This window comes from Solanum stenotomum, chromosome 1, assembly GCF_019186545.1.
Source record: "Solanum stenotomum isolate F172 chromosome 1, ASM1918654v1, whole genome shotgun sequence".
In the NCBI taxonomy this organism is placed as follows: Eukaryota; Viridiplantae; Streptophyta; class Magnoliopsida; order Solanales; family Solanaceae; genus Solanum; species Solanum stenotomum.
This window is the reverse complement of record NC_064282.1, coordinates 23948197-23974309: the sequence shown is the minus strand read 5'-3', so window position 1 is coordinate 23974309 and position 26113 is coordinate 23948197. Positions and strand designations below refer to the sequence as shown.

Genomic DNA, 26113 nt, shown 5'->3' with positions numbered 1-26113 from the left:
AAGAAACCTCGTGGGCGCACAGAAAAAAAACAAGGACAAGAGGCTACTCTTCAAGTGTACAAAATCACTCTGTCTTCTAAGGGTCCAACTAAACATCACTTATTTCCACTGCCTGGCATCACCCACTGAATCGCAAACCATCTCAGTAGTTTCCACCACAAGCAAGACGCTACCAGACAATGTAAAATAAGATAATTCACTTCTTCATTCGAACTTTTACACATAAAATACCAACTGGCATATGTAATCTTCTTCTTCCTCTTCCTCAAATTCTCAATTGTCAAGATCATCCCTCTCCCCCAGTTAGCCAAACGAAAAACACACCTTAATTGAAACCCTAGGATTCATACTGATAGATATGTAAAAAGAATCTCCTCCATTACCAAAAGTTTTTCATACTAGGAGTTAGCAGAATATATGCCACTATTCCCTTCCTTTTTAAACAAACGGATTCTAAACATTAAACTTCATTATTCTGAAAGAGTCTTCTCTTCCTTTTTCTTCACGTATCAGAATTTGGATATTGAGTCGCTCTGCTAAGCATTAAATTTCCGATACCTATTCCCTTAAAAGATTCTTTTTCATCTCCTTCTTCATAATATTACAGTTTGGGTATTGAGTTCCTCCTTTTAACATTGATTCCGATGACTATTCTAGAAAAGTTATTTTCTCTTCTCTCTTCATGATATCAAAGTAAGGTATTGAATCCCTTTTCTCTGAACAAATGAATTTCAGGTCACTATCCAAAAAGAATAAAAGAGATCCTTCCAACTAAAAAGGCTTAATAAAACAAAATCCAAGAACAAAGAGCGAGAGAGATTTTGGTGTATCTGGACGTAAAGTAAAGATATTCTGATGGTCCATCAACTCCCATTCACACTGTAAAGTCTAGATATAACAATTCAGTTGGCATAATCTCTTCTTTTATATTGGTAAAAGCATGGGATTCTTTCGTTTATGTCCCTTCGACCAAACTTAATTACCAGCGCTAGCCGAAATATACAAAATCTATACTCTGATTATGTATATTAATTGTATATATACATTTATACTTAAATACATAAAACCTAGACATTTTCTTGTAATTTTGTAAACTAGATCACCCAAATGCATTGGCTTGTAATTATCCCTAAAAGTATTGTATTTTTTTTGTTTCTCACCCGGTTTCCGGTACCCCCGCTGGGGTCTAACTAAATCCAGAGTCACACCGTGAAGTCCCACACTTGGAAAAGTATTGTATTAAAGAGCAGCAAACTACTGCAAAGTATTTACAAAGGAAAGTCTCATTAAAGGTTGTGTAATGAGCTCAAAAAGTCTATAATGACCTCTACATCATTTGCAATTTCCATCTTACACCAATAAAACAATAAAGAACTGCATCTCTCCTTAATGCTGATTACAGATTCCTCTTTGCTCTCAAAAATTCCTGTGTTCCTTCTTTCCAAATGATCCGCCAGATGGAAACAGGCATTGTATTCCATATCTTTTGCTTGTCCTTCCCCAGCCCTTTCAAGTATCAACATTTTGGTAGCTCAGTAGTTGTCCTAGGCATTACCCAGCAACCCCCCCCCCCCATAATATTCAGAATGAAATGCCAGACATGTGTGGTGAAAGTACAGTGAATGAAAAGATGGCATAATCTCTTCCCTGTAAAGTACCAAGATAGTCTTTAAGATTTTGTCAGCTCCTAACTATTTAGTTTACCTCTCTGTGCAGGAGCTGATCTATATTTTCTAGCACTATGTACTTCTGATTTTCTGCATCCACTGGATGCCATTAATGAAATTACATAAGAGAAAATAAGAATTACCAGAAGCCCCGATACGATTAAGGTACACCAATGTAGCAATCACCATTCCTGTCGTTGTTCTCCCACGTCCCATTTGGCAATTAAAAATAATCTGGGTCTTCACATCAGCTTGGGAAACTCTATGAACCTAAAGATCAAAAGGAGAGAGAAAAACAAAAGGAATAAGACAAAACCAAATGTTCAAATCAATCAGGGAAATGATTTAGTAGAGAACCTCTACATTTAAACAGAAATATTTATATAAGCAAAAGCACAATTGTAAGAGCATAAATGTGGTCATAAACACATGGCTGCCATACATTTTAGACTACTCACTTGAAAAGGAAAAAAAGTTAAACAACCATATCCTGTCAATATACGCAAAGAAGTCCGCTGGACGAGTCAAGACAGTTGCTATATTATAACAGAAACGTAAAGGTTTAAATTTTAAAGGTAAACGAAAACCAGCTAGCTCCCTCCCTCCAGTTACACAAAATTAAAGACATTCTAGCTTAAAACAACATTACATTCCTTTCTTTTTTTTTGATTGGTAAAACGGAAAACAAGAATTCATTAAATCCCTTCTTGTTTTAATTTGCAATCTAGAAACCTTCCCTAACTAGTTTTACTGAAAATTAAACCCAAAAGTGGTCCTGTCATTTGGAATTGGTAATAAACTGCTCAATTGCCATTACCGTACCCTAATTAGCTTCAGTAATTAGCTCTTGGGCAGATTACCATAATTACCCTCCCAAGGATATACTGAAGATATACATCGTGACTTAGCCGCGAGGTTACGGTGGGATTTATGTGGTTTGGTTTGGCATCCCATGGGTGATGCCAAGAACTGTAAAAGATTTGATGTCCTTCTGGAAGAGTGAGAGAAGGAGAGACGCAAAGTGTGGAATGTCTCTCCACTCGTGTTGATGTGGGTTGTTTGGAGAGAGTAACAGGAGTTTTTGAAGGGGTAGAGATGAGTTTTACTCAATTTACGGTGTAGCCTCTGATCCCTCATTTTCCTTTGGTGCACCCAGGTAGTAACTCATTGTATAGAAGATAGGGTGACAGTTGTAGTGAATCATATCTTTTTGTAGTTTCTCTACTTTTTGGTATACCACTTGTATATGGCCATATGTTTCTGGCCTTGTCATTAACGAAAATACTTTTACTTGATAAAAGAAAAAAGATATACTAAAGAAGAAATACTTGACTATTGCTTAATCAAAGGTGAGGTAGATGTGGAGTCAACAACAAGAGTTAGGACTTTAACTTCAGCTAGAACCTTTGATGATTAGAAGGTGGAGGAAGAACATGTCTTCTACATACCCTCCGTCCCAATTTATGTGAGTTAGTTTGACTTGGCACGGAGTTTAAGAAAGTAAGAAAGATTTTTAAAACTTGTGGTCTAAAATAAGTTGTAAATCATTTCACTAAGGGTAAAATGGACATTTATAAGTTAACTTATCACTAAATATAGAAATGTGTCATTCTTTTTGGGACTGACTAAAAAGGAAACTAAGTCATATAAATTGGGACGGGACCAGGGGAGTAATATTTATGCTTTTACGATCTTGCAAGCGGGTGACATTCCTCGAATTGTGAGGGAGTTCCATCAGGTACTTTTACAGTTACATCTTTGCCATGCTATATCAACTTTGAAACTCAAAGATTTTCCCTTATGCAGTTGTATGGGCAAAAACAGCACCTAGAAAATTTGCATTTTAAGGACAACTTCTGGGCAATGGAGGAGCGAGGAATATTAAGGAGATTCATAAAATTTGAAAATATGACCCTAAAGCAACTTTTCACTATCTTTGCCACTACAAGGGGATCCAAAAGTTATATCTACATACGGAAAAAAAAGATTGCCCTATTTGCACGGTACTACTTTCCAACAAAGTGGATTCAATTGAACCCCCTTCCTTGGTTGTGGCTCCGCCACTACTTTTTTGGAGTTCAATCTCACTAGAATAAATATCAAAAAAAAAGAAGCAAATTATATGTTTAATTGGTGCTTTATATTGAGGGGTTAAAAGGAGGTTGATCACCTACTTTCACACTATAATTTTCCTTCTAATTTGTGGATTGATGTTTAAAATGACAGAAATCAACTCAGTGATGCCAAATATAGTGTAACATTTGAAATGTTGGAGAATGTGAAAAGGCAGGGAAGTAAGTTACTCGGAATCGGATGCAGGTGACCGATATGGGTGCAGATCTAGAGGTCAGATCCTTCATGATCTAAATTTTAAGATTCGGGGGTATGGATCAAGGTACAGATTTGGGTGCGGGAATTCGGCTAAAAATAATTCAAACATCTAAAACCAGAGTTATATGTATAAATTATGAGACATCATATGAAACAAGGTATTCCGAGGAGAAAATATTGATCAAGAGAAAAACCCAGAGGGAGATACAAGGAAAAGGACTTGCATAGAAATTTCTATACACAAGGTATTTCATTTTCCTCAATTTTACCTTACCTTTTGTTTTGATTACAACAATCAATGTATCAGTCCAAAATTTGTCCGTTGATTTTGGTCAAAGTACCCAAAACTGGTTGACCAGATCCAATCGATCATACTCACACTCACACCCACACCCACACCCACGTCGTGTTAACAAGGGTGCAGCATCCAAAGTGAAGAGTCTCAGCAACTTATCAGGGAGAACGGAAAATGCATTAACAGAGCTTGTGAAGGACAAGAAAATTCATTGATGAAAATGAAAGGAACACTTTGCTATTCCCAGTATACTTTTAAAGAATGCATCATATTCTCTATTGTGTAGATGATTGCGTGAGTTTCTTGATTCAATTCTTTAGTACAACATTAGTTTGTATAGAACTTGCATACAGGGTTCTCCCCTTTGTTAAGACAAACTAACTACTTGCAAAATTAAATTGAATTTACCGCAGAGAGAGATGTAACTTACCCCTAATTTTATCTTGGTAGTAAAGTGCAAATAGCTGAGTTTTTACTTATAGCTATTTTTCTAAGCCAAAAATAGAAGATATGAATAAGTTGGAGGAATGTGAACTATAAATGCTTTTCAAAGCAACAATAAAGGAAGAAGAATATTCCAATACTATATCTTTCCTTTTATTAATATATGTAAGATCTGGAATTAATATGATGGAAAACTCTACCTACAAGGTGTATACAATAAGATAATTAGAACTTACACAACCACGTGTTTTTCCACAAATAGAAACTAATCATCATTACAAATTGGAATAGGATGCTCCAAAAAATGTACAAAGCTCAACAATCTTCCACTAATATCCAAAATTTGAGTTCACTTTTTCAAGGCCTCATATGTTCCTCTCATTCAATATTGTCCACATGAGTGCTTAAGGAGTTGCATCACATTCTTTTTTCTATCCCTTTTTGTACTTCCATCCGCGAAGCAGCACTCTAACAATTTTTGTCCTAATCCAACAAATTATGAACATATATAGTCCATGGGACGATGAGCAGTAAAGATACACATCTTCCCTCGCAATATTGCACATAGAACAGTTACGTGTCCTAAAAACAACTTTGGATGAAAAACCTCTCTCCTCAGTTACAAAACCAAAATAAGTTTACATTGACTTGGTGAAACTTTTTTTTTTAAGCAGGTATGGTTGTATTCTTCAGCATTAAGGGCATGTTGGCCACCTCCGGAAAAAAAATAGTAGCAATTACAAGTTTCCTATTAAGTCCACTATCTGAACTATAATATATCTACTATGCAAATTGTTTACACCAAAAAAGTAAAGACATGATGTAATTGAATTTTTTACTTTATGAATGGAAATGGACCTGTCTTCAAAGCATCAACCATTTCTTTCCAACCAGACTGACCATCAGATGCATGATGGAACTAATCTCCACCGTCTCTTTTGCTTCTTCTTTTTTATGAAGTAAACAATGCATTGATGGCATGCCACATGTGGATGCATAATAGTTACAAAAGTAGAGTAGCAAAAAAAAAACTTATCAGCTCCCATATATATCTAGTCGAGAGCTAGTGAGAAGGTAACAGGGGAATTTATTGGGTACATATAAACCCAACTATAAAACTACATAAGACAACTAGCTTTTAGAGATTGGTAGGTAGTTGACATTCCAACCCTCAAGATCAACCGCAACTTTCAAAACTCGAGTATAATGGGTCCACCTCTTTACCCTTTTGCATTTAAATACCAGGGTTTGTTCACATGGTACAGGGCATAAACTTGTGATTTAGGTCGCAAGTCCCTTAACCTTTGAATTAAACCTCAGAGGCTATTCAAATTGACCAATTTCTATCGTAAGGATTTCAGAAAGATGGTAGCTAGACACTAAAATACAATAACTCACAAAAATTTGATTGATTGCAGAAGATCAAAATTTTCAGAAAACTTTTATGGTCTAATTTTCACGATATGTCCATCCAAATCAACTTAAAACAACTATATTCCATTGGAGAGAAATGGTTGGGGATGGATTAGGTTTTGCATCAGTACAGTTATATTCTCTGTTCTTGTGAATGGTGAACAAGTTGGATTCCTCCTGTCACAAAGGGGATTGAGACAGGGAGACCCTTATCTCCCTTTCTCTTTATTTTGGCAATGGAAAGATTTGACAGTATGATGAAAGTAGCATTACAAAACAATTGGATCAGAGGCTTCCAAATAGGAGGTGATAGAGGATAAACTAAGGAGATTTGTCATCTGTTTTATGCTGGTGATACAATTATTTTTTGCAAACCTATAGAGGAATAGATAAAATACATCAGATTGATACTTCTGTTATTTGAGGCCACTTAAGGTTTCAAAGTGAATGGGGGATAAGCAATTTGTTTCCAATTAAGGAAGTGGTCAATTTACACAGTTAGACAAAGATACTGGGTTGCAATGTGTAGCACTTGCCTACAGTTTATTTGGGCATGCCATCAGGTAACAAACATAAAGAGCCAATGAAATAGGATGGCATTGTAGAGAAGGCAGAAAACAGATTGACGAGGTGGAAGACTCAATACTAATCTCTGGGAGGAAGACTGACCCGCATACAATCTTGAACTCTTTACTTACCTATGTAGTGTCCTTGTTTCCTTTACCTTCTAAGGTTCTGAAGAGGTTGGACAAATTTAGGAGGGATTTGTTATGGCATGGTTGCAAAGACAATAAGGGATATAATCTGGTGAAATGGGATACAACTTTGAATAGTAGACATTTGGGAGGAATGGGTATCAGAAACCTCAAGAGACAGAACAAAAGTCTCTTGATGAAATGGCTATGAAGGTATAGTGAAGGAGGCCAAGCTTTATGGAATGATGTTATCAAATGCAAATATGGTGAGCTTAACCCTTGGATGAGTGATGCCAGCAATAATATGGTGTTGGGGTGTGGAGAACAATCAGGGATCTTTGGCCTACACTAGCAGGAAACATGGATATAAAAGTGGGGGATGGTACAGAAACAGAGTTTTGGAGAGATGCATAGAACAATCAGACCTCATGATTTATTCAGAAGATGCAACAATCCTGAGGCAGCTGTCTATGAGTGTTGGACTGCTCAGGGGTGGAATTTATCCTTTAGAAGGCATTTGAATGATTGGGAAATAAACAGGGTGGCCAGCATGCTACATGAACTAGAGGGATTCACAGGCACTTCCTCAGTTGCAGATTTTCTAAGATGGAAACATAGCAAGGATGGGAGTTTTTCACTTAAAAGGGCTTATGAAATAGGCAATGCACAACAAAACAAAAACCAACTATTGTTGTGGAACAATGTTTGGAAGAACATAGCACCAACAAAAGTAAAATACTTTATATGGTTGGTAGACAGAAGCGCTTGCTTGACATAGGAAATTCTGCAGAAAAAGGGGCAAATTATTGTTTCCAGATGTCAACTATGTGTAGAAAACAGAGGAGACCAACAACCGTCTTGCATTGTAAATTCACAGCACAGTTATGGGCTTTTTTTTTTACTCACAAACACAAAATGGATCTTGAGCACACTGCAGATTTATTGAGTTGCTAGATTAGAAGAGGAGAAAGCAAGAGCCAGAAGAGATGATGGAGAATCATCCCACAGTGTGTCTGGTGGACTGTATGGAGGAAGAGAAATAGCAGACTCTTTGAAGATATATCTAAGTCCATTCACAAAGTTAAATGGAATTGTATTGTATCTTTTTGTTTTTGGTGTAAAGAGAAAGAAATTGAGGACTCAGAACTTGTAGATTTGTTAGGCTCTCTGTAAGTAATCTCTTTTTTATTTTTCTTCCTTGCTCCCTTTTTGAAGGTTGCCAACATATCCTTAATGTTGAGGAATACAATCTTTACCAGTTTCAAAAGGAAAAAAAAAACTATATTCCGATGCATGAAGTTATGTTTCAGCGTAACCTCTGACCAAGAATAATAAAAACTTCAGAAACGGAACCTCCAATACCTTCATGATGACAAGCAAGGTATCTTCGACATAAAAAATGGGAATGAATATCAAAGACAAATAAAGATACAAATACTCACTAGAATATCAAAATCCAGCTCTTTAGGTGATTTTTCGTCGGTAATAGGAACACGTTCATATTCAACCAGGTACTCTTTTGATTGCAGCTCCTCATACACCTAACTTGAGGGAGATGTACAAAATGAAAATGAGCAATCAATACAAACTTTTCTGACGCCAACTTCAACAAAGCTTTTGTAAACTCATGAAACCTGTAAGGGTGTTTTCACAGAATCATATGTTACTGGTTCCCATTGATCCACCATCTGACCATCAGGAAGCTCATCAGTTACAAGGATCTTATTTCCGTATCTGTTGTTTATCAAATAGAAGAGATCAGATAAAAATGTTGATCACGTGAGCATCATGACATTTAGTGAAAACCCTAAGATATTCGTTCACGAACAATAAATAGAGCAAACAATAACCTTGCAGCTTCTTGCAGAACGTCTTCTTTCAAACGATCCTCCATTTCCTCCACTCTTGTCCTGTTAATTCCCTATTTAATATAAAATCTAAGTTCATATCAAGAAGAATATCAACAAATATATTAGGAAAAGATATGAAAGATAAAAACTTGCATTAGAACCTTACAAATGCCAGATAAAGAAAAGTTGCAAGTATACACAAGATGAGGGTGGAAACCAATATGCATTGCCAGAAGAAAGGTTTTACCCGTAATAAGAAGCACTAGGATCATTCATTCTTGCTGAAACTTGAATTCTTTTAGACACTTGAGGAAAATGAGATCTCACATTCTTGCTGAATTCTGAAGTTTAACAATGGAGCTGAAACAAGGAATCTCTCTGGTGATGATTTGGTTCAGAGAGTAAGTCTTCAAATGGACTAGGATGAAATATCCAAACAGAAAGAGATCTTTTGGTGGAAAAGATCAACGAGGCATTTGGCTATAATTTGGAGCTAGAAGCTGGAGGTTTGAAGTCTCCTAATAAAAATTTGATGTGCAAATCATTATGAAGGTTCAACACAGAGGACGGCTCTCTTAAGAGAAACGTTAAAACTAATATGGCTTGCTTAAGCCCCTGCACTACTATAGCTAATCCTCCACCTCTTGGTCTTAGTGTAACGAAACATATCAAAGAATAGAGAGCATTGGTGCTTTTTCTGGGAACATTCTTCCCAGTGTGTGGGGAAGTAGGAAGGTTAATCTTTGCCAAGATTCTTCGCTTGGTAAACCAAATATTAAGGGCCATACTATCCTAATAAGGTAAAATTGCTTGACTTTAAATCCTGTATATATTTTTTGAATATGTTCATGTTTATATTGCTAACTTTTCATAAATCTCTGGAAGGAAGAATTCCCAGCAAGTGCTAGACAGAAGTCCTACAACCAATGCTGCATTGAGAACAAAAAGTATAAGAAAATGTCCAATAAATATATCTTATAAAATCTCATTGATGCCATGATCAGAAGTGTTTAACTTGTTAGTGTGGATACGTGGTGACATTATTTTGATAAATCCTGACAGGTGTATGGGTCCAAGTGTGCCAAGGAAGGTGTGTTTTTTTCACTTGGCTAGCTACTAGAGGGGTGATTTTGATAGCGGAAAATCTTAAAAAGCAGAAGGTTGTCTGCTTCAGTTGATTTCACCTGTGCAAGAACGCGGACGAGGATGTAGACCACCTTCTTCTACATTGCCGGCTTACCATAAGATTATGGTGGGATATGTTCAAGTGGATTTGCACTCCTTGGCAATGTCAAGTACTATGAAAGATTTGATGTTCAGTTGGAAGAGCGGGAGGAGGAGACAACGAAGGACTTGGAATGTGGTTCCGCTTGCATTAATGTGGGTAGTATGAAGAAAGAAATAGAAGCGCCTTTGAAGGAGTAGAGTTGAGTTTCTCTACTCAACTCCCTTATTTTCTTTTGGTGTAAAAAGAAAGCTCCTTGTATAGATGATTAGGTGGAGTTTGTAGAAAATCATATTCTGTAGATTCTTTACCTTTTGGTATATCCGTTGTATACAGCCAATTTGGTCATGAATATGAATGAAAATACTTTTACTTGATCAAAAAAAAATCCTGACAAGTATGCAATATCCTAATCCCACAGAATCAACATGAGCATTTGATAAAATAAAATAAAATATGCAATATGTCAAAATGAAAAATCAATCCTAGCCATGACGCACCGTATATTCGAGATTAGAGAAGGGCCTTTCTACTTCACGCAAGACAAACGGGCGTCCATTAATATATAGCACCTGTTCCGTGATTAGAAAAAAAACAATCATGATAAAGTTTTCAGGAATAGAAATATTGCAGCATCTTTGATCAAAATGCTTTATCTAGTTACGCCGTTCGAGAGATCAAGTATACCAAATGCATATACCAATGCTCAACTTTCAATCAATTTCAAATTTTTCCTTCTCTATATGCTCGCTCATTCAATTACTAACAGATGTTTGCACCTACAAATACTTCATGAGGATGGATATCAATAATAGAATTTCAGGTAATTGATCATAGAACTTGATGTCACACAATTTAATGGCAAATAAGTTTGCATTCCTTTTTTTCCTTTTTTTTTTGTTGAGAATGGTAACAAGTAGTTTGCTATTATCTAAGCAAGTTCATTTTAAACAAAAAATTCATGGGCTATCTAAAGATAGGCAATAGCACTTATTTTAATAATAATGCAACCCAATGCACGAAAGAGAAAAAACTGTAGAATAGAGAAGTGTCTATACTCTTTTGAATGAAAGCCTGTATACAAGGGAAGTCTTCCATCAAACTTGCCGCGAAAAAAGAAAAAACAGAAACAAAAAGAAGGAAAGGGTGAGAGAGAAAGACACGGAGTGAGAGACAGAGAGAGAGAGAGATAGACAGACAGAAAGATGATGGTGTTTTGTTTAATCAAAAACAATGCAATAAAATCTGTGCACTCGAAGGTTCAATGAGCGACAAAAAGAAAATTTGGATCATGGAACTACATGATGTATGGATGGCAAATAATGAGATTTAAAGGTGCAACACAACATGCAAACATTGCCTATAAGATTATTCTATATATTTAGTTCATAAAAAGAATCTATTAGAAGTCCTAGAAATTTCTTTACCAAACTATACTGCAGTTATTAATGAAATAATGACCACCTACAAGAAAGTGATAAAATAAAACAGAAGTGCAGAAGAAATTCAATGAAACGCAAATGCAAAAAAGTAATGAAGTACTATTACCGGTTCCTCGCGAAGATTAATCCAGAGAATGTGAGTCTTCTTCCCACTCAGTTTAGTTCCAATATGGTCGAGAACATTTTGGATTCCTTCAACTGTTGGAATAGCAACACCATGAACATGCAAAGAGTCGGCCTAATGCAAATTCTTTAGTTAGGGAGTGCAAAATATTTAAATGGCAAAACATAATCATGAACCTGCAACCCTTGTCACTAATAGATATTTCAAAGAATTAAATTTGTGTTAATGAATTATCCATTGATATGGATGATCAGCTAAACAACATGTGCAATCATCACAAAGTCATTGTATAACAAGAGACCATTGATGCATGTACTTTTAGTACAATTATAAGGACCAAATGTAAGTAAACCTGGCATCTTTTCTCGAAAAATTGCACATCTCATTTTAGGCATGCAAATATAAAATCACCTAGATTGAAGGTCGCAGAGAAGTATGCCCTTTTAAATAGCCAAGTATATCTCTCCAACATAGCCATTCCAAGAGCTATATGATATAAAGTTATAAACCATATCAAATGCAAGAAATCAATGCCCATGAGCATACCAGTTGATTCGACCGCCCAACAACAACAACGCTACATAGTGTGGATTAACTATAGCTAAAACAAGTAGAGATCAGTATGAAGTTCCATGGCCCTGATATATCGATATATTTTAGACCATACATTACATATTCTTCCTCTCTACTGCAACTATCAGTCATTTCATTGTCACAATACAGAAATTTTCTTCCAAATGTGAGTCCTGTACAAGTCAATATTCTACGTGTTCCCAAAGTTAAATAGAATATAATAACATAATTTCCATTTGAGACAATATATTCTGAACTCTCCAGAAGCTCCTCTATTCCTCCCCGTCATAATGGTTATATCACCTTTATCCCTCTTTCTTTAGCTTATTCCCCTCCAACTACAGAATGTTTCTTCAAGAAATCATGCACAATGTAGTTAATAAATCACAGACCACAATCTTGAGTCCACTAAGCATAGTAAATTCACTTAAATGACATAGTACATTTCATTTGTAAAGGAAGTTTCTGTAATGAGCTTGCTGGCCATCAGTGTCTTTCGCTGCTTCCACAACATTCACCTAAAAATAGTGGAAGTCTAGACATTCCGCTTCATCATGAGAGACAAGACTATCAAGACACTTAACACTTGCTTTCAGGGAGCAGAAGGTGGTTCTGATATACAATCTTTAACCTATCAAAAGAGATAGAACTAAAAAGGCATCTAAAGAAGGGAAGTAAATATCCAACATTATGTAACTCCTCAATTTCAACTTTCTAATATCCTTTAGTATTGGATGAACAGGAGAATGACGTAAACTTATTTCAACCAACACAGCGAACCAAGAAAAAACAAACAAGATAAAAAGGAGTAAATAAACAAGCTGAATGATTAGCTTTATAGTTAACTTTTTACATGTAAAATTAAGAACTGGTAAGTAGGAATTGTATTAAATCGGAAATCTGGCACTAAGTTAATACCAAGGAAATAAAATTTGGAACAATTCTGTACAAAGCAAAAGAGAGACGATTACACCAATACAAAATCCTATAAAGTCAATCATACTAATTTCATCTTAACACCAGGTAGGTTACACTAAAATACAAAAACCATAAGCAAGTGTACTTAATCTTCTGTATACATGTAGAATTATGCAAAATTGCACTTCACCCAATCTTACATTGATTCATCAACTACGCAAAATGGCCCAGGTGAAACCACTGTAGAAGTTAGAGGTTTAGTTAAACAAAAGAGATGTGTTTTAAATAGCTATGATCGACAAAATGTACCCAAAAAAATGAATACCAACAACAATTTGGCTGGATACAGAGTTTGACTTGGGCGTTACATAAAGAAAATGTGATCAAATTTAAACATAGTAAAGTAAAAACGAATGTGGCAATTCAAGCTACCTTTCGATAATTGGGAGCACCATCGATATGAGGAGACAATCGTTTATTCTGACATCCAGGAAAATGATCACTCTTTAAAATCGTCTTCTTCCCCAAAACCGATCCATCTCTCCGCTTCATCACTTGCTCTGGCTCTTTCGGTATCGACATGGATCGCATAACCACCGTAACCCTTTTCACCCTTTACCCAAATACACCGATTACAATGAAAAACACACCGAATTGAAACGAAATTGCGTCAGTCTCAGTACTACTAGTACTAGTAGCAAATACTCAAATCCCGAGAGACTGACACAAGTAGTAGATATAGAAAATTGATTGGGGCAGTGGTTTTAGTGAGGATGAAAACCAAACCGCAGGCGGATCTTGTGGAAGAGGAAGGATTGGTGGAAAATGTAAGTAGAAGTAGAACTAGCAGTGGTGATTTTATCCATCTGTATATTGAAGGACCTTAACCAATAAGGGTGAGTTTAGTGCCATCTCTGCTTTTACGTTACGCGCAAAATATGACTGAAAAGTTGCAGTTTTGCTTCTTTATTTTCAGGAATAATGCAATTTAGTCCCCACCGTCCACCGTTTCATTGGCCTAAACAAAAACAAAATAAAATTACTGTATACCTAAACAAGGGGTTGTTAGGTAGCCGGTTGGCTCGTTTGGTACGAGAGATAAAATACAACCTAATTAATGGTGTTAGTGTTGTTTTATATTTGGTAGGGATAAAACTGTAGGATAACTTATTCTGATATTAATTTTTCCGGGTTGTTAGTGTTATTTTTATCCCATTAAGGGTGGAGTAACAATTTTAGGATAACTAGTACCAGGGATAAGAGATAACTAATATTGAGATAAATTTTAGAATGAGTTTATCTCATACTTAGCTGGGATAAAATCGTAGGATAACTTATCTCAGAATTAGTTATTTGATGATTGTAATATTATTTTTATCCTACATTGAGGGTTGGATACCAATCTCGGGATAATTCATTTTCGAGATAACTTGTTCTATAACCAAATGAGTCAATATATATTAGAGTGTTTGGCATTACTGCTAAATATGGTTTTTTAGAAAAGTGCTTTTGAAAAAGAAAAAAAACAATTTATGTTTGGCTAATTCATTTGAATTTTTTTTTATAAGCATATTGCGTTTGACTAATCTTTTTTCTGAAGTGTTTTTAAGTGTCAAATTACAAAAAAATGACAAGTATCAATGTACTTTTAATATTAAGATAAGAGTAAATTAAGAACTAAGTGTAAAATTATCCATTGATTTCATAAAGTGAACAAGTATTGTTGGATATCCCAAAATAGTATAGTTGACAACTATCGTTGGACGGAGGGAGTATCACATATATATATATATATATATATAAAAGAGAACCATAGGCCCGCTTATGTGGCGCCACCACAAACCAGAATTCTCTTTTAATTTATTTATTTCCAAAACTAGCCTTCCCCTTTCATGAAAAGTTTGTGACTTTTATGAAAAGTTGTGACTTTTATGAAAAGTTGTAACCTTTCTGAAGGTTGTAACTTTTCCAAAAAGTTGTGACATTTCCGATAAGGCACAATAAGCATTTGTTCACACTACTATTTGTTGTCTATAAATAGAGGAATTTCCTCGCGTTTTAAAATATCAAAAATTATGAACTTTTTCTTCTGCACAATTAAATATTCGTGTACTTTGCTCATGCTGAGTGACTCACTGACACCATTATTTTTGTATCAATATACTGGTGAAGAGAATCGTTCTGTCCTGAGAGGATCTATTCCTTTAAGCCTCGAGTACTAGAGGAGAATAATTTTCTTAAGAGAACATTGTACATTCAGTGGGCTCGATTTTTTCCTTTCTGTTTCATTCTACTGTTACGGATCCTTGTATGTTTTTTTTTACAGTCATTCATTTATGCTTATGTTATTAATTGTTGTTTTTTGTTATATGTTTTAAACTTTGTTGTTTATGTTTCTGCAAAGTTATTGTTATAAGTATTTGTTAGTACGGATTAAATAGCATACGTAAATTGAGTATTCACGCAAGTTTTCTCTACTGAAATTGTTGAAGGTGCAATAAAAAAAATTCTTAAAGATCTATATCACCATCTCTTGAAGACAAAATTCAAATTTGGTATGTCATTGCAAGGACATAAAGACATTAAAAACCTTATCTCACCTTGATGTGCAATGTGAACCAGGAAAGGAAGACAAGAATTAATAAACTTTTGACATGGGTTCAAGGATGTATCGGATGACCTATAGAGGAATATGAGTAAACTAGAGCCTTTTTTAATCCCAAAGACATAGATACACAATCAATTAATTGCTCATATTCAATATGAAGTATGGACACATTCTCAAATTTACTGTAAGTTGTAAATACTTTTCTTGAAGCAATAGATGAGTTTTTTGACACTGCGATTGAAATAGAAGAGTAGTTTCAAATTGAACTCCATCACTCTGGTATACTGATTTTTAAAAAACACTCAAACAAACTAAATAGTTTTGTGTAATATTTTTCTCTTTCAAGTATATATAATAAGTTGAATTGTTTTCAATATGATACATTCTCCCTTTAATATTCCATTTTAATAATTACTTATGATACATTTAAATGGAGAACTTTAAAATGATATGCTCCCTCTGTTCATAATTACTTGTCCACTTTTCCTTTTATAGTTATTCCTAATTACTTGTCTATTTTGACAAATCAAGAAAGGACAATTTTTTTTTACTTATTATACCCTCAATTAATTACTTTGAAAAATATAGAACTTTTTGAAAATCTTAATTTTTTAATACATCCACTTCATAATTCATAAGGGTAAAATGATAAACTCACTATGTTAATAATTATTTTCTTAATAGGTGTATCAATTCAAAAGTGGACAAGTAATTAGGGACGGAGGGAGTATGTAAAGTAAAAGATAGGGCTGGACTTTTCTACACATTAGAATTAGAATATTGTATATCTTGGTTGATGTTTATTTGATTCCACAAAAATATCAAATAGTAACACTCCCTGGAAGTAAAAGGATAAATTATAAAATCAAATTAAAGAGATTGATTGAAGGATAAATGATAAGATGTTATAATTATCATTTTTCTTTACATAATTAATGTTCGTTACTACATAATCTCGTTTGTAAGATAATATAGTGTTTTAGTTTTAATAACAGATAAATTTAAATTTCCGCGCAAGGCGCGGATAGTTTTACTAGTTAGTTATTAAAGGAACTAAATATCACACTCAAAAATCACCACTACAAACGTGTATCACGAACGATATGTAAATGGAACTTCATTTGTTTTTTAGTGCATGTCTTTTTGTGTACAAGTTGAAATGATTCCTTTTCATGCATCATATCTAATGTATTACGATGCCCCATAAATAGATATTACTATTACTATATTATCTTTCTGATAATTGAGTGTAAAACAACGTTGATAATATTAACAAAACAACAACTTTCTCAGTTGGCTCAATTACATCTTCTGGCCACAAAAGAAGCTCCATATCACAATCAAAAACCCTTTGTGTGAAATTCAACGTATGAAATTCACATCTAGCCAACTTTTGATAATAATCACTTGTAGTAGAGTTTCAAATTTTACAAGTAAAACTTCAAGATAATCTCACGAAACTTCACTTGTAGAGTTAAAAAATCAAAAAAGACTGAAAGAGAACCAATACTCACCATTTTTGCGAAAGAAATTGTACTCCTCAACAACAAAAAATGCATAATATATAAATGTATCCTTTAATTTAACCTCATTTTACATTTATGCCCTTCAACTTTAGATGTATATAATTAGACACTTAAACTTTTATAAAGTTGAACAACTAGATACATGAGTTATGACATAATAAACGTAGAACACCAAGTAGAACAAAAATTATCATATAGAATGTCACATAAGACATGTGCATCTATTTGTTTAATTTTATACAAATTTAAGCGTCTACTTGTGCACACCCAAAGTTGAAAGACATAAATGTGAAATGAAGCCAAGTTAAAAAGCATATTTATATATTATGCTAAAAAAAATCTAGTTTCTTTTCTTTATTATATATTTTGATGAAATCAGCAAAATATAACTTCCCATTTAAGAATCAAAGATAAAAGTGGTCACGAATCCTCCATTATACAAGTACTTACATAACATGTGAAAATAGTCAGAGTTCTTGCTCAATAATCATTAGTCTCTTTTTACCATAAAATTATTAGTTCTAGAGATCATCAAATTGAATTAAATCAAATCTGTGATCTCTTAGTAATGGTATTAAAACTGTCATTACAATGAACACGTGAATGAGATAAAATTGCACGTTAAATCACAGCAAAGTCTAGCTCATCGGCTCTTCGTTACATATAATTTGGCTAGCAATCCCCATGAGATGATACACATTTTTTATGAATAAAACAAATTAACCAAGTGATCATTTTTCTGTTGGGGTATAACGGCAACACCATGAATGACCAGGAAAAGTAAAATAGATAAAAGGCCAGAAAAATATAAAAACAACAGTGAACTGTCACGGACTCACGGCCAATATCTGCAAACCATATTTTAGTCCTCATGGAAAGTAGGGAAATCAACCTGCATATAAAATGGGCTGGTAAAAGTTCTTTACCAATCTGTAAAATGGGGACTGGTAAAGTTGAAATGACAGATACTTCCAAGTCAACACAGCCTATGCCTTCACAGCCGCCAAATGAAGCTGGACAGCTGTATTTTTCACTGAGGAACAACTTGATCATGTGGGAGAACCACGTTCATGCACTATCTACTATCGACGCATCCCCCGATGGCGATCTCTTTTACGGAAGCGCTCAAGCATGAACTGATCAGTCGCAGCTTGCCTTTTAACAGCTACATCTGAAGTTGAATCTTGGGGTTTGGGTTCTGAATTTCCAGTATCCTTACTCTTATCCTTGTACAAATCAGGATGTTCTGTTAAAGATAGATTTTACATCATTAGTGATAAAGGAAACAGTGAGGGATAAAAAACAAGCATTTATAAAGTTGCAAGCAACTCCAAGGCTGGCCTTGGTCCAAAGGAGAAATTTAAACCCAATATACGAGCTTATAGTGTGAAGATCAGATACTAAAAGGATTTATTGGTCAATTGATATCAAAGATTTGAGAGGCTGACATAAATTATGAGGAAGATGAACTATATTAAACATGTCCTTTTCTCCCAGAAGCATGAGATATGTGGGCTCTAAGAGAGGCATTCAGGTCAAATGTGTAATCAACTCAAGTACTATGAAGGTAAATTTCAACAGAAATGGGTATCGCAGAGTGACGACACGTCTTGAATCAGAAAACATTGATGGTATTTGTGGTATCCTGTAACAGGGGCCAACCTATGTTGATGATTCTCATAGACTGGAAGTCATGGAACTAGGAAGGGGACCAACAGTAAGGTTTTCACAGTGAAGTCAGCTTATTCCTTACTCTCAGAAAACAGTCGGGTGGGCAACAACTGGCCTTGGAAGCAGATCTAGAAAATCAAGGCTCCTTTCAAAGTAGCTTGTTTTGTGTGGTTGGTGGCTAGGCGCTTGCTTAACCCAGGAAAACTTTAAGAAATGAGGAAATGAGTTCCAGGTGCTACTTATGTTGTGCAGAGTCAGACAATAATAGCCATCTTTTTTTGCATTGTGGAGTCACTGCTAACCTGGCAACTATTTCCCAGCATGGATGGACTCGGATGGACTATGCCAATGTAAGACAGAAGAACCTGTGAAACTTGGTCCTACTTGCATTTGGTGGATATTCTGGAAGGAAAGGAATGCTGGGTGCTCTGAAGATAGAAGTTCCATTCAGAGGATAAAGATGAATTGCATACTGCTTTTTCTGTTTAGGTGTAAACAAAATTATGTAAATGATGATGAATTCATACTAGACATCATAGAGTCCTTGTAAGAAGAACAAGCACATGTTTTTAGCAGTCCTTTTGGAATCTGTAATTGGCTAACAGCACAGCCTTTGTGCTGATGATTTACACAATTGTTACCTTTCTCAACAACAAAAAAAAAAAAAGTCATGGAACTATGAAGTGAAGATAACTGTGTAGACAAATATTCTCCCAAATTATTCGAAGGTGTCTAATCTAAGGTTTGTACTTCACACAAAAGGAACTTTTATTATCAAACAATTCTGTAAGCTTAATCACAAGAAGCAATTGCAACCTACCTTTCCGGAGTTTTTCAGCATAATCCTTGCCACGTTGGAAATAGTCTGCAGAGTAACTTGAAGGTATGCTAGATTCTGTTTTGGCTCTTCCCATGAGCCTCTTCTCCTGTAGGAGCTTTTTAGCAGCCTCTGTCTCCTCGATATTCTTCAATTTGTACCTTCGACCAGTAAAATGATGAAAAGGAACATCAAAAAATTAGCTACAGAGCTCAACTTCAATATTTCCGAAATTGGTTTTGTATTAACTGAAAATTGTACAAATCTACAAGCAAGAATGGATCTATTTCATGCTCGAATGTTAACAAATAAATAGAGTAAAAAAATGTGAGGTTTTCCTATGTTCAAAACAATACGCGGGAAGATCTTCAGATATCTTGGGAGTAGAGTGCAAATTCCAGCTTAAAAGGAAAAAAAATTCTCCTAGCAAACCTTTATTTATTTATTTATTTATTTTATTTTATTTGAGAAGGTAACAACTTGTATTCTATTCCAAAAAAAAAAACCAGAACCTGCCACAACAAATTACAGGTTCCTAATTACAATTGTGGAGAGTAGCAGGAAGATCTTCAATCCTATAGCAAAGTACAACCTTTATTTATTTAGATAAAGGTTAATAGACATTGGATCAGCATCCAAAAACTGTATTAATAAAACCCATGTTTTACACCATAAGAATAAACAGGCATACTCTATAGGGAGCTGTATTTCAGCTATTCCAGTAGTCCACTGAGTAGAGCTCTCTTCTGAGTTCCTCCTTTTCACCTGAGGGAAAAAGAAGGCCAGTTCATGAATACAAAATAAAATAATACAAGGAAAGATGTCGGAAAGAGCAGAAAGAGTATAGAGGATTCACATAGCTGACAACAACAAATTTTGGTTTGCAGCGTATTTCATTGATTGATGATTTATTGAAAAGTAGCACGGGAAAACATGAACTATGGGGATAAACATGAAATTTAGCCTAATTTTAAACAATTTAAACTCTTAATCCTTCATAATAAGAATCCTTAAAGGGAAATAAAATATCAAAAAAGTGAAGTGCTAGAACAACTGGAAAACTAATAATGTAAAACTAATTCTAAATAACAATAATTCTAAACCACAAATCCAAAGGAACTGCTGTAGGAGGCACTATATTCAGAGCTGAACTATGCTAACAAGCAGTAAAATTCCTACATCACAGTAATTCATGTATAATTTGTCTGCCCTTTAGCTCCTGAATTGCTATAACAATTCACATACTTGTTATCAGCAGTAGCTGCTTTTCACCTTTTGATTTATATTCTAAAAAAACAATGGGGGGTTTCGCTCCATAGCAGCCCTTAATGTAGATCTTCCATATAAAAGATGAAAACAGCAAAAAGAACTTCTTGCTAATTGGATAACTCAATACATGCTGATGGAGGTTTCAATGTCCAGAGAAAAGAAAGAGAAAGAGAAGGAGAAAAAAGTAAACGAAAAAAAAAATCAAGTTAAAAGAAAAGAGGTCCCATAAAGAATAAGTAAACTTAATTAAATAATCTCCTATTAGAAATGCCATTTTTATTTTGTTTTTTGGGTGACGTCTCCTATTAGAAAGGCCATTTGTACTATTTAACTCATTTTGTGCTTCTCACACGCATACAGGAGAGTAAAAAGATTTTCTTTTACACATCAACTCTTAGGGGTATTAGTTACATCGAACCAGAATAGGGGGGTATAAAAAGGAAGCTCACAAAGTTAAGAGTGCATATAAAACTTCTTAGGACAAGTTGAGGGTGCAGTCATTTTCCCTTCTTTAAAATGATCATTAGTACCCAATCTACTTGGAACAGTTGGAACCACATAATTACATATTTTAGATTTATTGCCTCTATATAAAAAAACCAGAGTATCGACTGCAAACAGAAGGTGTTATACGCTGACAATGAGGATTCTCTCAGTTATCAATAAAACCATTACTATTATCAAAAATAGAAAAATTAGGTTATGGTCTACCAAATATCAGCTTATTAGGATCCAGATGATAACATGAATATAGCAGAGAAGATACAAGGCCTAAATGAGCAAATTAAAACTGCAATATTGAATATCCAGATGAATACATGGACATAATATAGATAAAGTGAACCTAATAAAAATTAAAAGTGAGGATGCTAGATCCTACAAGAAATAGCCTCTTTTTTCAAAGATATAAAGCAAATATAGTTATGTTAGACACTAACATAACTATATTAGGCTAAAGCATAAAGGCAAGAGAAAATATGCTCTTTTCCCTATTTCCTTTGCAATTTTGATGGGGACAAGAACTAATATGAATCTACTACTCACTTTAAGATGCTCTGGGATTTTGTAAAGTTCATCTTCTGCACGTTTCACCTCATTTTCAACTTGATCAGCCACATCAACGTTCTTGCCTCTTTTTTTGGCCAACTCTTGCTCAACATATCTCAACCTGCCAAAATTTTAATGCAGAGAAGGAAGAAAGCAGTAAGCATATATAGCTAAACATGTGCATGATCAATATTTGAGAAACAATAAAAGAATGCATATTCCTCTAAAAAAAACTAGTCCAGAATGAATTTTTTTCTAAACAGTGATGTCCGAGCCAACTTCGATGCACCTCAATTATTCCACTGGATACCTGCTATCTCCAACCAGCATAGGTACTGATTAACTCTGCCCATAGAGTCTTAGGCGGATGGGAAAAAATCACCTAGTGTTTTTCGCCCTAGGTGGAATTTGAACATGAGACTTCATGGTTCTCCTCCCACTTTATTGATCACTAGGCCACACCCTTGGGTGCTAGAATGAATAACATCTAATGGAAGTTACAACATTCAAAAGCTCTTCTTGAACCTATTTCTCTTTTAAATATCCCCCCATTACACGTGATGCACATTACATTAAAGAAACAGAAAACACAAAAACTGGACAAGCTTAGAAGATATTTTCTTTGGCATGGATGCAAGGAGATTAAAGGCTACAACCTAGTCAAAATAACTCTGAAGAGCAGAGATAGAGGAAGCCTGGGCATTAGAGATTTGAGGAAGCAGAAGAATAGTCTGCTGATGAAGTGGTTGTGGAGGTATAATGAGGAGGGGCAAGCACCTGCAGAAGGACATGATCAAATGCAAATATGGAGAAGATGGAAACTGGTGCGGCAATGCCAGCACTGACACTTATGGAGTGGGGGGTATGCACTACAAGAAATTTGTGGCCAAAACTAGAGGTCAATCTGCACATAAAGGTGGGAGATGGTAAGAGAACTAGATTCTGGAGGGACATTTGGATTAATCAGTTGCCTTTGAAGGACTCTTATCCAGATCTGTTCTTATTATGCAACAACCCGGAGGCATGGATTAATGAATTTTGGACAGCACAAGGCTGGAACCTAACCTTTAGAGGATTTTGAATGATTGACAAGTGGAGCGAGAGTTGCCAAACTGTCGGAAGAAATTGGGGGTTTCCCAGGTACCAACAGTGAGCCTGATTCTGTGAGATGGCCACATAATGAGGATGGAGTCTTCACGCCTGACCAGGCATATAAGATGGAAAGTCTCCAGCAGAGAAACAATCAGTAAAGCCTGTGGAGAAAGGTATGGGGAAATTCAGCACCAACCAAAGTTAAATGTTTTACGTGGCTGGTTGTTAGAAGGGCATGTTTGACACATGAAGTTCTAAAGAAGAAAGGAACGATCATAGTATCTTGGTGTTCACTATGTCGGAAGACAGAGGAGACCACCATCCATCAATCTTGCAATGCAGCTTCACATCACAAATATGGGCCATACTCCTCAACAGTTCAGGTTTTAGGTGCACCATGCTTGAACAAACTGCAGATATATTGAGCTGCTGGATTAGGAGAGGGGGTAGTAAGAGACAAAAGACATGGTGGAGTTTAATTCCACAAAGCAGATGGTGGACAGAAAGAAACAGTAGAAATTTTGAAGATATTTCCAGTTCCATTCATAAAGTTAAATGCAACTGTATTGTATCTTTATTTTTATTTTTTTGGTGTAACGAATTAGGCCTAGAGGATTCAGAACAGTTTATAGAATTCTTAGGATCCGCTTAAGTTTTTTTTTTTTTCAGTTTGTAAGGTCCCCGGCATCTCCTTAATGCTGAAGAATACAACATCACCATTTTCCAAAAAAAAAGGGATTGATATAGTCAAGGGCAGTGGATCTAGGACGTATGCCACTTAGTAATGTTTTGGTACAACTTTCTGTTTTTGCAAGCCATCTCCAAGAAACCGAGTATTAACACAACTTTCTGTAGAAATACTAACTTCCTAATGATTCTGAACACAGTAGCAAGAAAGGGAAACTTTCTCAATTCCACAGGCCACACTTGGAACATTTCTTCTTTGTTCTGATATTAGATTGTAGCAAAATCAACCAAGTGGAACAATCAGAAAAACTTGTATCTGAGGGGACATATATCTGTGATAACTAACTATTTACAGTAAGCTTCAATGGGTCCAGTACATGAGATCCTAATGAAAAATAAAGTTTGATGTTTTTTGAGGCTTTAAGCGCAAAGTGTGAATAGTGCGTAGGCTTTAATGGAAAAGAGGCAAGCGATAAAAATAAAAATTTGTACGTTCTTTCAAGAATGATTTATATATAACAGAACTACAAAATCAAGTTCAAAATAATTTTTAGTGTTTCCCACTTTAAGGCAAAGCCCATAGGTTGAGCCAAACGCCTTAATACCGACTTATCTAGAGAGAGTGTTTCCTCTTTGTATCAGCATTCCATGCATTCAATCTCTTTTTATTGTTGTATCAAAAGAAAAGTTGTGATGAATGAGAGGACTTAATTCTGAATTACATCTAATTGTTGCTTTAAGTTGTTGGACTCAGGTAGGCACATGACGAATATGTATCTGCTTTGCACTATTGCTGCTTTTGCCACAAATCGCTGAGTGAATTACGAGTGACCATACCCTCCAAGATTTAATGAGCGTAGTGGAGAAGGTACAATGCCTTGCCTTTCCCAAAATGTTATGTTATAAAAAGGTTTTGTCCACTGCCAACCTTTTTTTTTTTTGAGAAAGAAATCCACTGCCAACCTTATTAAACAGGTAAACCAGGCTTTCTCAAAAAAAAAAAGGCAAACCAGGGTCAACTTGACAATCAGGTAAATTGAGGAGCCAAGATTCTTCCCCTAGCCCAAATAAAGATATGCCTTTGCAATGCAAAACTTCAATGTCAACAAGCAGATATTTACTAATGATTAAAAAAAAAAAAAAGTGGAACCTCCTTGACCTTCAATTACACCTCTAATAATATTGAACTCACCCGGTAGTACCATGCCAAGAAGGAATTTGAATAGCAAAGTGTTAAGATATTGCCTAATATCTAGCCTAGTAGTGTCATTTTTGGCTCCATACGCAAATGAAATGACAAATTCCAATTGATGAGAAACACTAACCAATTGATAGTTACGGTTATTAAGTCTATATCTAGATACAGAGATAGTTACAGCAATTAAGTCTGTATCTAAATGAAGGCAAACTTGATTGAAAAAGAACTTCAAAGAGGAAACGATCATCCTAGTGTAATTCTATCTATCAATCAACCTAGTGCCATATCGATCTAGAACTTTAACTTAATGAGTTTAACCATTAAAATTATTAGTCATGACCTCACTATACTCCTAAATTACGAGTTCAGACTCTAATATTTGTTGAAATTTTGTTTTTTCACACATAAAATCTTCTATCCGTGTCAAAAATAACCAGGTTCAATTGAATCCGCAGCACCGAGGCTACATCCTCCAGTGAACACGCGCATTCAGCAACACTAAGGTAATGAATAACACATGAAGGTTGAAAAAGCTCAATTGACATTACATGTTAGGGTCTTCTTCCATGACAGCAGTTTCCTGAGCAAAAGTATCTTGCAACACCAACTCATCATTCTCTCCATCCCCTTCACCCTTATCATTCACCTTGCGAACCAAACCACCTGCACTGCTATTACTACCGCCGCCACCTGCTGCAACCTGTGATGTAGTTGAGGATACAGCTGGGACACCTAGCTTCCTCTCTCTTTGTTTTTGAAGAAACTTCACCTCCTCTAAAGCCAACCTGCCTTGGTCATCTCAAATCCTCGTTAACGAAATCCAAACAAAATTGAAAACCCTAAGCTATATTGAAGAGTGAACTGACTGACCTCCTTTCTTGCTCGTCGTCGGAGCCGTTGTTATCCTTAGTTGATGAGTCGTCTTCCCCGTCGTCTACTCTACTTCTCTTTCGGAAATTCCTCCGCTTCATCATGCTTGCATCTTCCACTGGGAAAAAAATATTACTTAAGCTGAGGAACATACAGAGAAAAGGATCAAAATGGTCCTTTATGTTTGAGTTAAGAATCAAAGTAGTCCTTCTCTTTTAACATGGAGCACTAATAGTCCTCCATGTTTAATGAATTGGTACATTTTTAGTATTCTTCCAAATATTTGTCTATTTTTTAACCCAACCTTTCCTTTGCACGTGACAAAGTCCCCCCCCCCCCCCCCCCCCCCCC

At 35.4% G+C, this 26113-nt stretch overlaps 2 protein-coding genes across 2 annotated transcripts in view; both read right to left on the bottom strand.

The window, feature by feature from the left end:
• LOC125865781 (uncharacterized) overlaps window positions 1-13908 on the bottom strand; it is a 28320-nt gene extending 14412 nt beyond the window's left edge. Inside the window, exons 1-7 of the mRNA XM_049546032.1 lie at window positions 13410-13908; window positions 11469-11600; window positions 10421-10492; window positions 8696-8766; window positions 8480-8579; window positions 8288-8386; window positions 1811-1937 (exon numbers count right to left, since the gene is read on the bottom strand). Coding sequence (XP_049401989.1) covers window positions 1811-1937; window positions 8288-8386; window positions 8480-8579; window positions 8696-8766; window positions 10421-10492; window positions 11469-11600; window positions 13410-13568 — 760 coding nt within the window. The 5' untranslated portion in view covers window positions 13569-13908. The remainder of the gene's footprint in view (window positions 1-1810; window positions 1938-8287; window positions 8387-8479; window positions 8580-8695; window positions 8767-10420; window positions 10493-11468; window positions 11601-13409) is intronic.
• A 3694-nt stretch (window positions 13909-17602) lies between these two features.
• On the bottom strand, window positions 17603-25911 carry LOC125865902 (protein COP1 SUPPRESSOR 2). Its single transcript, XM_049546168.1, has 6 exons — window positions 25763-25911; window positions 25441-25677; window positions 21913-22036; window positions 20291-20364; window positions 19603-19760; window positions 17603-18357 (listed from the first exon to the last, which is right to left on the bottom strand). The coding sequence occupies exons 1-6, from the start codon at window positions 25864-25866 to the stop codon at window positions 18194-18196; spliced, it is 861 nt and encodes a 286-aa protein (XP_049402125.1). The 5' UTR covers window positions 25867-25911; the 3' UTR covers window positions 17603-18193.
• Between the last annotated feature and the right edge of the window lie 202 nt (window positions 25912-26113).

What these genes read in the sequence shown, in the direction of transcription:
- LOC125865902 (XM_049546168.1), bottom strand. Translation starts at nt 25,866, where the DNA reads ATGATGAAGCGGAGGAATTTCCGAAAGAGAAGTAGAGTAGACGACGGG. An exon ending in GAAATACAGCTCCCTATAGA is followed by an intron (nt 19,761 to 20,290) that starts GTATGCCTGTTT and finishes TACTGGTCGAAG; the next exon opens with GTACAAATTGAAGAATATCG. An exon ending in TGCTGAAAAACTCCGGAAAG is followed by an intron (nt 18,358 to 19,602) that starts GTAGGTTGCAAT and finishes TATCTTTAACAG; the next exon opens with AACATCCTGATTTGTACAAG.